This window comes from Mercenaria mercenaria, chromosome 6 (genome assembly GCF_021730395.1).
Source record: "Mercenaria mercenaria strain notata chromosome 6, MADL_Memer_1, whole genome shotgun sequence".
In the NCBI taxonomy this organism is placed as follows: Eukaryota; Metazoa; Mollusca; class Bivalvia; order Venerida; family Veneridae; genus Mercenaria; species Mercenaria mercenaria.
Genome location: NC_069366.1, coordinates 66,381,554 through 66,397,822, shown reverse-complemented (window position 1 = coordinate 66,397,822; position 16,269 = coordinate 66,381,554). Strand labels below are relative to the sequence as shown.

Sequence of the window (16,269 nt, the reverse complement as noted above, 5' to 3'; positions counted from 1 at the left end):
TTGAATTTAGGAAAAAACGTACAAAAGATGGCAAATAGTCCTTAAATTCGTCGGGTGCAAAGTGAAAACGGACAAACATTATAAACGGACCAAAATAAACTAAAAAACGACGGGAAAAAACAACCGTTACCACCAGTAGGGCCTGCCACGGAGTCGGCGATAATACGGTACGGTACTGTACTTTACGGGTTTTATGCTCTTTCAAGTAATTTTCACACTGTGTAATTTATCCGCGATGCGTTGAATGTAAATCTTGTGTTACATTGTTTAATTTTGTCCTAAATTGGATTTAAATTGGTTATTTCATGTCTCAACAACAGTGACACTGCTCCCATTTTAGTCCTTGAAAATGTAGGAAAACTACTTGAAAACTCCTTGAAAACTACTTGAATTTTTTTTGGGAAGGTCTGTATGAACCATGTATATACTAGTCTAGCAATATACTTGTTTAGCTATAAATACTAGTCTAGCAATATACTTGTTTAGCTATATACTAGTCTAGCAATATACTTGTTTAGCTATATATACTAGTCTAGCAATATACTTGTCTAGCTATATACTAGTCTAGCAATATACTTGTTTAGCTATATATACTAGTCTAGCAATATACTTGTTTAGCTATATATACTAGTCTAGCAATATACTTGTCTAGCTATATACTAGTCTAGCATATACTTTAGCTTAACTATTAGCATATACTTGTTTAGCTATATACTAGTCTAGCAATATACTTGTCTAGCTATATACTAGTCTAGCAATATACTTGTTTAGCTATATACTAGTCTAGCAATATACTTGTCTAGCTATATACTAGTCTAGCAATATACTTGTCTAGCTATATACTAGTCTAGCAATATACTTGTTTAGCTATATATACTAGTCTAGCAATATACTTGTTTAGCTATATATACTAGTCTAGCAATATACTTGTTTAGCTATATATACTAGTCTAGCAATATACTTGTTTAGCTATATATACTAGTCTAAGCAATATACTTGTTAGCTATATATATCTACAATATACTTGTTAGCTATATATACTAGTCTAGCAATATACTTGTTTAGCTATATATAGTCTAGCAATATACTTGTCTAGCTATTATACTAGTCTAGCAATATACTTGTTTAGCTATATATACTAGTCTAGCAATATACTTGTCTAGCTATATACTAGTCTAGCAATATACTTGTTTAGCTATATATACTAGTCTAGCAATATACTTGTCTAGCTATATACTAGTCTAGCAATATACTTGTCTAGCTATATATACTAGTCTAGCAATATACTTGTTTAGCTATATATACTAGTCTAGCAATATACTTGTCTAGCTATATACTAGTCTAGCAATATACTTGTCTAGCTATATACTAGTCTAGCAATATACTTGTTTAGCTATATATACTAGTCTAGCAATATACTTGTTTAGCTATATTTACTAGTCTAGCTATGTACTACTAAGCATTGGTCTTTTCACCCAGTCCCTGTATCAATTGTAAGATTCCTTCTTGAACAAAAGTTTGTTGCTCATCTTTCACTGTCTAATGTATATCACTCAAACATTATGAAGATATATGTTAATTTTTATGAAATATACCATAGTTGTTACATGATATTGTGAAGGACATTTATGTCATGTGGAAAAAAAATACAACAACAGTTGATGGAATGTCATGTTTGATTGGTGTTCAAGTTACTGTTCTTTCTTTGATCTTTGTTTCTGTCTGTATATTAATGAGATGAGAGAAGATATATTCAGATATTTAGCAGTAAAAGATGATAGTAAAAGTAGTTGGATGGTGTGTTCAGCTAGTGTGCCTTGTGAGCTGGTGTGTGTTAGACATTAATTGGGGTAATGAGGATTCAGTGAAGGACAGTGAGAGAATATTGTAAGCTAGGTGTAGGTATGGCCGACTCTGGAAGAAAGGTATGCTAATGAATTGTTTTCAGGTATTTTCTGATGTATTTAAATTTCTGAGAATGATTTTTAGTTGAATAGTACAAGTGTTCTTTTGTCTCTAAGCATGTTTTTCCAGTGATTACAGAAAGTGGCACAAAATGTCCATGTAAACTTCAAGATGAACCTTTTAAGCTTGAACCATTAAGCTGGAACTATGATTTTTAAATTCATATTTAATCATTTCACTTGCAGTTAATGTGATATCTTGATTTTAGAATTGATTAAAACGATGTGTAATAAAACTAAATCAATATCAAAGATAATATCAGGATTTCTTTTGTTCTTTATGCAAAGCTCAGTTTTTATTCCAGTGCAGTATTGACTCGGTGAAATTGACTTTTTTTAACTTAGACCAGGGTAGAGGGTTAGAAAAACAAGTTTGGAGACCAGTCTCAGATCTCTAGCTTCTGATTGGTTGATTCTGAGGTTAGACCTGAAGTTGACCAATGACAAGGCAGCATTTTGAGACTGGTCTGCAGTATCAGTTTTATAACCTTGTCCTGTGCAGCTCAGTTTCGGTCAACTGCATACTGAATGAAAGATAATCCAGACAGGTTGAAAAATATCAAATTTCAGTGAAAAATCTAAGATGTATTCAGGATGGTAAAACTCTTATTATTAAAAGAGAGATGTATTTTGATAAATTTTTTGTGAACTTGCTCTTTTGACACACACTGACGATCACTGTCATGGTGCAGTGATACTCCATGACCTCACTGCTTAATTTGATCAAGAAAATCACTGTCAAAATGACTAGTCAACTTGAAAACCTAGATATACATCAGTATTTAAGGACCTAAAAGTTTTATTTTTACATGAAACAGGTTTTTGTAATAAAGTTTTAAGGCATCACTTTGTGCAATTGGAAATTTATGTGTTTGACCGATTTTATACAGATTTTATATGCACGAAACACATTTTATTTCCCTAACTTTAGTAGAAACGTTGCTTATTTCAAAATTTGTGATCTTTCAGTATTAAATAATATTGAGAATAGTTAGGATGTGTGGTTGAAATGAAAATATACGTGAACAGTAATATTTATGAACTGTAAGATTTTGTCTATATGGTTTAAACTGGTCAGAAATATAAGTTAATATTTTATCATCATAAAGACTTGTTCAGTTGTAAAGTATATTGTTTTAGTGGATAATAAAAGTGAAAATCTTGGTTCAAGATGTCATTTAGAGACAGGAATAGGATGGACTTTTACAAGAATTTTGAGGTACATTGCTTTCTATTACATTTTTGTGAAGATGATTAGTGAAGTTGGTCAATGATGAACCATCACCTATAGAGGTGTTAGGGTTCATTTGATCCCAATACCAGTTTTATAACATAATGGGATAAGTGTAAATTGTGTTTATTATTATGTTACAATGTATACAGATGTAATCTGTAAGATGTTACCACCATTTAAAATGGAAAATGATCTGAGCCACCTGTGTTGTATAGTGTTTGGTTCGTCCTTGTATGTCAAATGTTTTTCATAGTAGGATAGGGACATAGCTAGGGACTGTGAGACATACATTCTAACCTGTACTAACGGTCACCTCCATTCAGTGGTCATTTTGTGACTCCCCTGACGGATTTTCCTCCATTACATCACTTTAACCAGCGGCCACTTCCCATCCGTGGTCAGTGGCCTCCAGGATTGCCTCCCGGCCACAGTCATTAACCCCTTTAAGTGGCCATGTTTCTTCCAAAACCAGTTTTTAGGCGAGAATGGCCCAAGATACCAGATTTTTGAGAAACACTTGTTTGCTAAGTTTCCCATGACTTCACCACAAAAACAACAAAATGACATGAGCTTCTCAATTCAAACTGTTAACCAAAGGTGTGATCCTCTTTTTGTTACGATCAAATGGCCAGTAATTATCGGAAATTAGTGTGTCACCTCGTGTCAGTTTTTAGCTCGACTTTTCGAAGAAAATGTAGAGCTATTGCACTCGCCCCGGCGTCGGCATCGCCGTTGGTTTAAGTTTTTGATAAAGTCAAATATCTCTGTTACTATCAAAGCTTTTGACTTGAAACTTAAAATACTTATTTACCATCAAAGTCTACACCAGGAGAAACAATCCCCATAACTCTGATTGAATTTTGACAGAATTATGCTCCTTTTTTACTTAGAATTTTTTGTTAAATTTTTTGATAAAGTCAAATATCTCTGTTACTATTGAAGCTTTTGACTTGAAACTCAAAATAGTTATTTACTATCAAAGTCTACACCAAGAGACGCAATTCCCATAACTCTGGTGTGAATTTGACAGAATTATGCCCCTTTTTAACTTAGAATTTTTTTTAAAATATTTTGATAAAGTCAAATATCTCTGTTACTATTAAAACTTTTGACTTGAAACTCAAAATAGTTATTTTCTATCAAAGTACACCAGGAGACACAATTTCCGTAACTCTGATTTGAATTTTGACAGAATTATGCCCCTTTTTAACTTGGAATTTTTTTTTACTGGCAAAGCTCTAATTCAGAGTCAAGCACTGAGAAAAGTTGAGCGCGCTGTCTAATGGACAGCTGTTATTTTTGTTCACAGTTTGATCTCGGTTAAAGGTAATACTCAATCTTAAATAATTATCATAATATTTGTGATTTTTTTTAAAATATTTCTTTCATCAAAATACTATTATTAACTTTCTATGAAATTAATTATGTTTGAAAAAATATAAACTACTCGATCTTTTACGGAACATAACGGCAATCTTAGATTTTAGTGTAGACAGTAAGCGCGGAGAGTAGCTTCCCTTTACCAAAATGGCGAAAAACGTAAACAAACTTGTTTTGAAGTTGGAAAATCGTCTATGACAATTTTTGTTGTAAAAAAACATGCGCGAGTTGTTGATTGCTAAGAAGACCATTTGTATTGCGAGGCAAATGCAGTCAATGTATCCTGGTAAAATAATAAGAGGAAAACGAAAAAATGAGCCTAAACTGAGGCTAAAGGCTAAAGTCATGATTGAACACTGGTCAGAAGTCTGAAATATATATACATTTTGTATACTGGCTGCCCCTCCAATGAGCGGTCATGTGGTTTAAGTGGCCAAGTTGTCTGTTTCCCCTGGCTGGCCGCTTAAGAATGGTGAGACTGTATACAGATATCTCAATGATGCACATTTTACTGTTATCATCACTCTGGTGTTTCCACTCTCTAGTGTTTCTACTTTCTGGTGTTTCCAGACCCTGATGTCTTCACCCTCTAGTGTTTCCACTCTCTGATGTTTCTACTTCCTGGTGTCTCCACTCTGGTGTTGCCACACTCTAGTATTACCACTCTCTGACTCTCCGCTTACTGATTCCCCAGCCGTCAGATATTTCCACTACCTAGTCTTCACTGTTGGGTATCTCAACTCCCTGGTTTAACTCCACTCCCTGGTTATCTCTACTTCCAGGAATGTCCACTCTCTAGTCTCCAGTCTGTTGGTATCTCCACTCTGCTATTTCCACTCTATGCTATCTGCTTTCAATTATCCATTCTCGGGTATCTCTACTCTCTGGTGTATCTACTGTCAGATATCTCCACTCTGGTGTCTATACCCTCATATCTCCACTATCAGACATATCTTTCTCAGGTATCTCCACTGTTTGGTAACTCTGCTTTGTGGGATCCACTCTCTGATATCTCCACTCTCTGGTGAGTCAGCTATCAGATATCTCCACTATCAGAAATCTCCACTATCAGGTATCTCCACTGTCTGGTGTCTCTGCTGTCAGGTATTTCTACTCTCTGGTATCTCCACTATCAGGTATCTCCACAATTAGATATCTCCACTTCCTGGTACTCTCTCCTGACCCATCTCACTGGTATCCTCACTATCAATTTTTTCCACTCTTTTTTACTCACTGTTGTATCTCCACTCACTTGTATCTCCACTTTCGGTATTTGCTTGTATCACCACTCTCTGTTGGGTGCACACTTAGCTCAGTAGGTTATAATGCACACCACCGTGAATCAAAAGGTTGTTGTATAGGTCCGCAAGCAAGGTGAAAGTCTTCCTCCATAATTTGATACAAGACTGCCTGAACCACCTGTGATTCATATGTGGAAGTTGTCAATAACTTTTGGAGTCAGTAACTTGTGAGGAAAATTTATTTATTAAGTGACCAGTATTCTTTAAGTGACTGAATTACAATACTATGTTGAGACATTATCTATTCTACAGGCAGAATAAAATAGATTTCAATATTAATTTCAGGGCTGTTAAAAGACATCCCATTTCTTGTTTACTTTCAGTTAATGTTTTACAACTATAATTAGCTATCACCTACAAGATTAACTGTTTGGAGTGCCCCTATACATCATGACTTGTCAGTCCCGGGCTACCAGTAGTATCAGTTTCAAATAATTATCTCCTCATTTTCCACTGACTGGATGCAAATTTCGCTAATTTTTTGTAGGTTTTGTAAAACTAGAACTGGAGCACTTTTTTTCACTCATTTTGTCAGCACAATAACGTGAAATAACTCTTAAGTCTGGGATTTGTTTGAAATTCTTGCATGCACAAAGGTCGGAAGATTTGACTTTTCCTTGGCTTTAATTTTGAAATGGTTTCAGTGAAAGGAATTCTCTGTTACTTTCTCATAATTGATTGAGGTTTGTGTATATAATACTCAGATTAAGTTTATGAATTATTCAAATTTTTAGGAGGAACTTTGAGAAAGTGTGTAGAGGAAACAGATCAAATATTGGAAGCGTCTGCTGCTGCACTCACATATGGTAGTAATCTGGAATTTCTTAACTCGCAAAAAAATTGAGTTAACATAAACTTTTGTTGAGTTTCATTTCACAGGAAGTTAAATAAAAAAAAAATCCATCTGCAGTGTGGCGATAATGATGTTCACTTGGAGAGGAGAGCAAGATACTGGTGCTGTGTGGCGGTGATGTTAAAGAAGTGCTGTGTGGTGGCACTGTTGAAAGGCTGTTACAGACGTAATGTTTTAGATGATAGTTGGAGATACACTATCTAGATCTTGATAAAGAAAAAAATCTATTGCTATTTTGTATTTTTGAGGATACTTTGTACAGTTTATCTTCTGTATTTTCAGTTAAGTGCTGCTAAGCGTGAGGCCTTCTTTAAAGGAACAGAGTTACCTGCCCCTACACCAAAATTTGACCCTAATGCGCGTTTCACATCGGATCGTCCAGAACGCAGTGAAAGAAGTAGAGAACCAGTAGCAAGAGAACCAGTCAGAAACATGGAACCGGATAAAGAGAAAGAACGTGACAAAAAATATGGTGACAGTACAAAAGAATTGGATGGTTATGTCGGATTTGCAAACTTACCTAATCAAGTGTACAGAAAGAGTGTAAAACGAGGATTTGATTTCACGCTTATGGTAGTAGGTGAGTACTAGTCTTTGTTTTGTTTCTTTAAGCAGGGCTCTATCCCACAGAGATGAGAGACAAACGCTTTTAAGTCAGCAGCTTTAACCACTCGGCCATGGAAGCCCTTACTTTTCTGTATTAAGTAAAATTTTATGTTGATACATACTGTATGTATAAAGGTTTAGTCCACAGCAATTCATATAGTTTTGTTTCATTCTTGTATAGATGTCTAGTATGTGAAGGCAATATATACCTACATGTACATACATCTGACACAGCATATTGTATATGAAATGAAGAAAATTATTACTACTTCAAAACAAAATTAATTACCATCTCTCTTGAAGTATTTTGTGTTCTCAGTAACCCTATTGAAATGTGTGGTTAAATCATTATGAAATACTTCCATATCATCAAAAATGCTTTGGCTTTCTCAGGCCCATTGGTAGATTAACTCCTAGATTAACTCCTAGACACTGATATATATTTTTTCAGTTGTATTTTTCTTATATATTTCAATTCTAGTGATTAGAGCCAGTCTATATCCTATTTCCAATGTCATGATAAACTTTCAATTGTTTCTCTGATAAATTCTTGCAAATAGACTGGCTTTTGACTGACTCCTATGAAATTTCATTAAAATCAAGTTTGTTCTTTAAATTCTTTTATAAATGTTTTTATTATCAGTCTAGTGACTAATCTAAAGGCTCGACAAAGCATGATCCTTATTTTCTGGGTATGTAAAATGTATACCTTTAAGAAACCTGAAACTAAAGATTTAAATTGATTGTCCAATTTAGTCATTTAGAGGTAGTAAAAAACATTAAGGGAATTCCTGTCTGTAATTATCAAATCAGACCATGTAATCTGACCTATTTCATCAGGAGATTAACCCTCTTTGAAAATAATCTTGTGAGGTTTTAGCACCAATTTACAGCTTCCAAACTAGGTCTGTGCTCACCTCAAATTTAGGACTATGTAAATTTTCAGTTTGGGTAGAGCTACAGACTTATAAAGGGAGAGAATTGGATTAGGTGTCCTTTGTGATGAAAAGCAAAAACTTAAAGGCAGAAGCTTAGGGGTTCTCCATTTCTGTATTACTGTATATTGCCGGACAAGGAGAGGTTGCAGGAGAAACTGTGACTCGGTGGTTAAATTTGCTGACTCTGAATTACTTTGGATCAAGCCCTATACTCAGGTTATCACGTGCAAAGGTCATCCCAGACACTCCTTTGGACACCTGGGGGATCTTCTTCTGCCTTTAAAGGCTCATCAGGCCTTCTCTTATAATGTGACTGCCACATGTTTGACTTTCAGGTAGCAGACCCCTAAGAACAATTTCCATGGGACTATGTATTCTCCCTATGCTTTCTCAGCATCCTTTCGTTATATCAAAATACTTCTTTTTCAACAACCTAAGAGTATGGAAATCACATTAGGTGAAATCATAATTGATTGTCACTAGCATTTAACTTCCCTAAGGCCTCACCAAATTAAAAAGTTGTTCATCGGATTTGCCGCTCGTATATTTTCAGAAACACAAAAAAAATATTTTTTTTTGTTTTTGGCTTGCGCTCGACCCATTGAAAAAAAATCAATCCAAAATGTTTTGGTGCGCTACTTTTTACGGACGTAAAAGTGTATAAATGCTTATACTTCCAGTCCCAGATTGTTCTCAAATGGATTTTAATCAAAATAAATACATACTATGCACACATCGTCTATAATAAATCATAAAACTTATATTTAGTTGCATTAAAGTTATTTCCCCTTTATGCAGTTACGCCATTTTCTTCAAATGTTTACCAAATTACATACTACAAAAATCGATTTATTTCATTGAAAACTGGATGAAGAAAAACATACTAATTTGTTTGATAACATCAATCTACATTATTTTGGTAAGGGTAAATATGAAAGTTGGTGGGGTAAGGAATTTACAGTAATCTACGAGTTGTTTTCAGGACAGTTTTGATTTTCAAATTTTCCAATCATTTAGTAGACTAATGTTAATGCACGTTATTAAATCTCCATTTCAGACTTTAATTGAGACTTTGTTTCAACAAATTTAATATGTTATGGAAGTTTAAAGTTAGAAAAAAGAGCTGTACATAAGACATCATGCTCGACTTTTCTAAATCAGAGCTTTGCCAGTAAAAGGGGCATAATAGTCAGAAGCTATTAAAGTACAGAGCTATTGGTCATTATATAAAACTTAATTAAAAATATTCTATGTTAAAAAGGGGCATAACTCTGTCTAGATTCAGACTTAAGAGTATTGTTTCTCCTGGTGTAGACTTTGACAGTAAATAACTGTTCTAAGTTTCAAATCAGAAGCTTTAATACGATCTAGCAACACTCACATAGATATTTGATGTATCAAAAACTTTGTAAAGTCAGCTAAGAATGCTACATTTTCACAGCAGTAAATATTCGATTCGATATTTGATTACAGTGTACTGTATGACAATGTTATTACCTTTTTTCACGAGTTCGCTTTGTTGTGCGTCTGCGGGTTAGATTTTCTCAATCCCTGGGGACTTACTTTTTAATTTAAAAGGGCTATACATTCTATTTTAAGGTTTTTATTAGTCAGTCGAAAGCCAAATGAAGACAAATGTATTTCTTCGCTCTTCGCTCGCTCCTGATTTTCTCAAAAACCTAAAAAAATATTCAAATTATTTTTTCGCTCGCCGCCTCAAATTTTTCAGAAAAAAATCCGATGAACAACTTATCAATTTGGTGTGGCCTAATATAAAATAAATCTATTTCTTGTTAAATCTTACTTTCGATAATTGTTTCCTCAACAGTTTAATTGAAATAATATAAAATATCATTTAATATATTGTTTAATGTTACCTGCCTTAATGGTTCAAAATTGTATAAGTTCATTTGTAATATTGAAAGTAGTTATTTTCTAACCATATGATTATGTATAACATCTTTTTGGACTGTTTTAGCTTAACATTAAAAACATTATAATGGGGAAAGTATCTTGTTGTGTTGGGTAAATGAGATCCTCTGTTGTCTAGGGTAAATGAGCTCTTCTGCTGCTAGGGGTAAATGAGTACTTTGCCAGGCAAATGAGATCTTCTGCCTGGGTTAAATGAGATCCTCTGCTGTCTGTGGTAAATGAGATCCTCAGCTGCCTGGGGTAAATGAGATCCTCTGCTGTCTGGTAAGTGAGATCCTCTGCTGTCTGTGGTAAATGAGGTCCTGTGCTGTCGGGGGTAACAGAAATCCTACATTGTCGTAGATTCTCTTCGCTTGGGGCAAATGAGATCTTCTACTGTCTGGGGGGGGGGGGGGGGGGGGGGGGCTCCATGGCTGAGTGATTAAGGTCACTGACTTCAAATCACTTGCCCCTGATTGATGTGGGTTTGAGTCTCACTCAGGGCATTGAATTCTTCATGTGAGGAAGCCATCCAGCCATCTACTCAGGGGCCCATTCATGATAAAATAATGCACAGAGGGGCACCTGGGGTCTTCCTCCACCGTCAAAAGCTGGAAAGTCACCATATGACCTGTAATTGTGTTGGTGCCACATTAACCCCAACAAAATAAATAAATAAATCTAGTGTCTCTGGTACCTGGGGCAAATGAGATCCTCTATTGTCTGGGTAAATGTTTCTTTCATTCTACAAAATTGGGTGTTTTTTACTCTCAGATGTTAGAACAATTCTCCAACTATTTCAAGCTGGCATTGAATCTATCGGAGTAATTAAAACGCCACCTGGTGAGCATACTGGTGAGAATATGATTTATATATAGAAATATGAATTGAACAAAGGTGCATTAAATTGCTGAATAAATATTCAGACAATGCCAGGTCTGGTTAAAGAAAAAGCAGAATAGAATTATTGTTTATTGTACTTGATAATCGGTCTTTCATCAGGTCTGGAACCTTGCAGTTTTTTCTTTCTCAAAATTGAGAGCTTAATTGATCTATGCTCCTGGCTGAGAAAGATTTAAATGGGTATTTTGAATGGGCAAAAAGTGTAAAATAAAAACAGGTAGGAATGTAAGATAAGATGGGTGTTAACAAAAAGGAAATGTGTCTCAAATTAAGGCAAGACAAAAACTTGAGTGAATGGAAGTAGATCTGGCATAAAATATTTCAAGTAAACAAAGGAAGTTCAGTTCTGTAAGGCTCCAGTGCTTGAAAATCTCAGCATCTCTGCCAAGTCTTGAGATTATCTCAAATGTATGATTATTTACCCCAAATTTTGGCAGATTATTGTGTTTCACTTCTTTCTTTCTTTCTATATTTAATCCATGTTATACCATATAATGGGTTATTTTTACTGCTGTAAAAGTTTACGGATTTGGGGTAAAAACATATGATATTATTGTCGAGCCCGCTTGCGGAAGCGAAGACATAGTTGTCCAAATGTCTGTTCGGTGTATGTGCGTGCATGCGTCCGTCCGGATTTGTTTGTCCAGACCATAGCTTTGACATGCATGGAGCAATCTTGTTTTTTAGCTCACCTGAGCAATGCTCAGGTGAGTTTTTCTGATCGCTCGATGTCCGGCGTCTGTCGTCTGTCTGTCGTCTGTCGTCTGTCTGTCGTCTGTCTGTCAACATTTAGCTTGTGTATGCGATAGAGGCTGTATTTTTCAACTGATCTTCATGAAACTTGGTCAGAATGATTACCTTGATGAAATCTAGGCCGAGTTCGAAAATGAGTCATCTGGGGTCAAAAACTAGGTCACTAGGTCAAATCAAAGAAAAACCTTGTGTATGCGATAGAGGCTGTATTTTTCAATTGATCTTCATGAATTTTGGTCAGAATGATAACCTTGATAAAATCTAGGCCGAGTTCGAAAATGGGTCATCTCGGGTCAAAAACTAGGTCACTAGGTCAAATCAAAGAAAAACCTTGTGTATGCGATAGAGGCTGTATTTTTCAACTGATCTTCATGAATATTGGTCAGAATGATTGCCTTGATGAAATCTAGGCCGAGTTCGAAAATGGTCATCTCGGGTCAAAAACTAGGTCACTAGGTCAAATCAAAGAAAAACCTTGTGTATGCGATAGAGGCAGTATTTTTCAATTATTCTTCATGAATATTGGTCAGAATGATAATCTTGATGAAATCTAGGCCGAGTTTGAAAATGGGTCATCTCGGTTTAAAAACTAGGTCACTAGGTCAAATCAAAGAAAAACCTTGTGTATGCGATAGAGGCTGTACTTTTCAATTGATCTTCATGAATATTGGTCAGAATGATTGCCTTGATGAAATCTAGGCCGAGTTCGAAAATGGGTCATCTCGGGTCAAAAACTAGGTCACTAGGTCAAATCAAAGAAAAACCTTGTGTATGCGATAGAGGCGGTATTTTTCAATTGATCTTCATGAATTTTGGTCAGAATGATTACCTTGATGAAATCTAGGCCGAGTTCGAAAATGGGTCATCTCGGGTCAAAAACTAGGTCACTAGGTCAAATCAAGGAAAAACCTTGTGTATGCGATAGAGGCTGTATTTTTCAACTGATCTTCATGAAATTTAGCCAGAATGATTACCTTGATAAAATCTAGGCCGAGTTCGAAAATGGGTCATCTTGGGTCAAAAACTAGGTCACTAGGTCAAATCGAAGAAAAACATTGTGTATGCAATAGAGGATGTAGTTTTCAATTGATCTTCATGAAATTTGGTCAGAGTGATTGCGTTGATGAAATCTAGGTCGAATTTGAATATGGGTTATCTGAGGTCAAAAACTAGGTCACTAGGTCAAATTAAAGAAAAATCTTGTGTATGCGATAGAGACTGTTTTTTTTTCAATTGATTTTTATGAAATTTGGTCAGGATGATTGCCTTAATGAAATCTAGGTCGAATTTGAATATGGGTCATCTGAGGTCAAAAACTAGGTCACTTGGTCAAATCAAAGAAAAAACTTGTGTATGTGATAGAGGCTGTATTTTTCAATTGATCTTTATGAATTTTGGTCAGAATGATTGCCTTGATAAAATCTAGGTCGAGGTTGAACATGGGTCATCTAGGGTCAAAAACTAGGTCATATCTAAGAAAATGCTTGTTTTTTATCGCAAGAGACCAATTTTTTGGTCCAATCTTAATGAAAATTGGTCAGAATATTTGTTTCCATGAAATCACTAGGTCAAACATGTTTTACACTGTTATGGTGTGTTTCTTAGGTGAGCGACCTAGGGCCATCTTGGCCCTCTTGTATTTGGTAAGAATGTTAACCTCAGTGAGACGGAGTGTCATGCGCAAACCCCAGGTCCCTAACTCAAAGGTCAAGGTCACACTTACAGGTCAAAGGTCAAATTCAAAAATGACTGTCCGGAGCATTTCTTCTTCATGCATGGAGGGATTTTGATGTAACTTGGCACAATTGTTCACCATCATGAGACGGAGTGTCATACGCAAGAACCAGGTCCCTAGATCTAAGGTCAAGGTCACACTTAGAGGTCAAAGGATACAAGAATGACAACTTTGTCCGGAGCATTTCTTCTTCATGCATGGAGGGATTGTGATGTAACTTGGCACAAATGTTCACCTGTCAAATGTAAGGTCAAGGTCACACTTAGAGGTCAAAAGTCAGATACAAGAATGACTTTGTCTGGAGCATTTCTTTTTGATGCATAGAGGGATTTTGATGTAACTTGGCACAATTGTTCATCATCATGCGACGGAGTGTCATGCGCAAGATCCTAGAATTACTTCCCTTTGTTGTTACTATAAATAGCTTATATTTTTAACTTTTTTATTACTGGTCGTAGGGAAAAATCAAGACCAATTTTCTGTAGTACAACATGCATGTTACATCCAATTTTCAGGTGTATTTTGACCTACCTCTACTGGTGCGGATTTTTGTGTGGACTTAGAAGGTTTTTTTTGTTTTTGTTTTTTTTTTAGTCTCATTTACGTTCCTTTGTTGTTACTTTAAATAACTTATATTGTAACTTTTTGCTATCTCTTTTTTATTTGGCATAAATGTTTGCCTGAATGAGACAAGGAGTGTCATGTACAACTCCCAGTCCTATTGACAGCTGGCGGGCTCGACATATTGCCTGTGGGCATCTAGTTTTATATGATTTTAAAATTTACGAAATCACAAGGTCTTTGACTTTATGTGGGGAATTTATATGAGGCCAATATTTACGAATCTGATATGGTTGTAAAAAATAGTAAAAATTAGCAGCAGGTAAAAAATACCCATTATACGGTATCTGATAGGTATTCATATTATTTTTTTAAATGGCCCATAAAAAACAAACTGTATTTTTTCTATTCCAGTTGGTTGTTCACTATTGACTCATTATACAAATTGCGTGTCCATAATTCGAGCTATTGACTGGTCTGTAGTCTGAAACAGGTTTGCTGGGCTAAGTTTAAAAGTTGACTGAAAAAGTACTTTGAAAATTTATTTCTGATGTCACATAATAAAACACTTACTGAATTTTTTGCCGGACAATTGTAAAAACATCGGCCTTCTGACCTCCAGCAATAGTTTGGCCATTCAGAAGTGCATATTGTGAATTTGTTTGATTTCAATGGAATAAAATTTTATTTTTGTACAAAACATCTATTTCATTGGGAATAAAAAATTTCTGCATTAATTTTCAACTAATGTAGATAAGATTAATTGACAGTTGGATTTAATTTCCTGAATTGGCATATTACTACAGAATGCAAGAAAATCAGTCCCGATGAACAATGAGTTCCTGGACAGGACTGGTGGGGCAGGTTTTGAGGAGAAAAGGGGACTCTAGTATACAAAATTTGAATAAAAACGGGGGGGGGGGGGGGGGGGTTAAAATACAGACTAGTTACTATATTTTATGCTTTACGACAATAACTGGAACTGAAACAAAATAGAAATAACTTTTCTTGCAACTTGATGGATTTTTATATGGCTTGCTACTGGATGCATTTGCTCTAGATGCTCGACTTAGCTGAAGTATTAAACTAGATATGTTCGGCTGCGTTTGCTTCTAGTAGTTTGCAAAGAAACTTCCATGTACTGAATGTATCTCCATGCATATTATGACAAATGAATGTTTTGGCATGAATGAAATGAACAGGCTGAATTAATCACAGGAATTTATAGTGTTGGATGGTTGCCATGTCATGTGTGATAATGAACTTAATAAATACTTCACTATTACTTATGTGTGAAAATTTATTGAAGCTCTTTAAAGCTGACCTCATTTTCTCTGTATTGAGGCCAGTCGGATGGTGTTAGTTTACATGATCTTGGTGACCATTGACTTTGCAAAAATAAGTTGGGATGATGTTATACCCATGAACTACTGTATTGTTTGCATTTGATGCTCCAGAGTATAAGTTAATATAGTAGGTTGATTAAGTAAGTTGCACAAGTGAATTGATAAGTATTTTTTTTTAGTTGCTATGGTATGTTAACAAAATTAATTGCTTAAGTGTGTTAATTAAGTAAGTTGCTTCACTAGTAAGTTGATTTAAGTAAGTGGTTATGGTAAGTTGAATTAGCACCCAGCAATTTTTGGTCTTCGGTTTCCAGTTTTCAAACTGTGTTATTTTGATAAAAAATGTGATGAGGTTGAGATATTGATAACGGATTTGGAGCAAACTGTTTCATTCACAAAGTTCTGGATAATAGTTGTTTTTGCAGTCTCTTTGTTTAAATCTGCCTTGTCGGCAGGGGTTACTGTGTAATATTAAATAAACATAATTTTAGATTTCACAACTTACTTTCCCCAGACCTATGCCAATATGTTTCTTACATTCAAAACTCTATTTAGAAATGAGATCTCTCGTGGATGTGATACTGTGCTCATCATAGTATCACAGAAATACAAAACAAAATGTCCTCAAAATTAGGGGAAAAGTCCTGAAGAGATCCTTAAACAGGCCTTGAATTTTTTTATATTCTGTATGAAATTCTGCATTATGAAAACATGTGTGAGGTCCAAATTTTTCAGATTAATCTAGCAAAAAAAAAAATCAAGCACATGATATGTATCCGCTGAA

General features: G+C 35.1%; 1 protein-coding gene across 6 annotated transcripts in view; it reads left to right on the top strand.

Annotated features, from left to right (window-relative positions):
* LOC123548537 (septin-7-like) overlaps nt 1–16,269 on the top strand; it is a 76,993-nt gene that overhangs the window by 41,010 nt on the left and 19,714 nt on the right. For 3 of the 6 annotated variants that reach the window (XM_053546214.1, XM_045335863.2, XM_053546212.1), the window contains one exon: nt 7,015–7,312. In XM_053546214.1, coding sequence (XP_053402189.1) covers nt 7,015–7,312 — 298 coding nt within the window. Of the gene's footprint in view, nt 1–1,889; nt 1,926–3,120; nt 3,184–6,607; nt 6,686–7,014; nt 7,313–16,269 lie in introns of those variants that run through there. The other 3 variants (XM_053546215.1, XM_053546213.1, XM_053546216.1) reach the window with 3 other exon arrangements.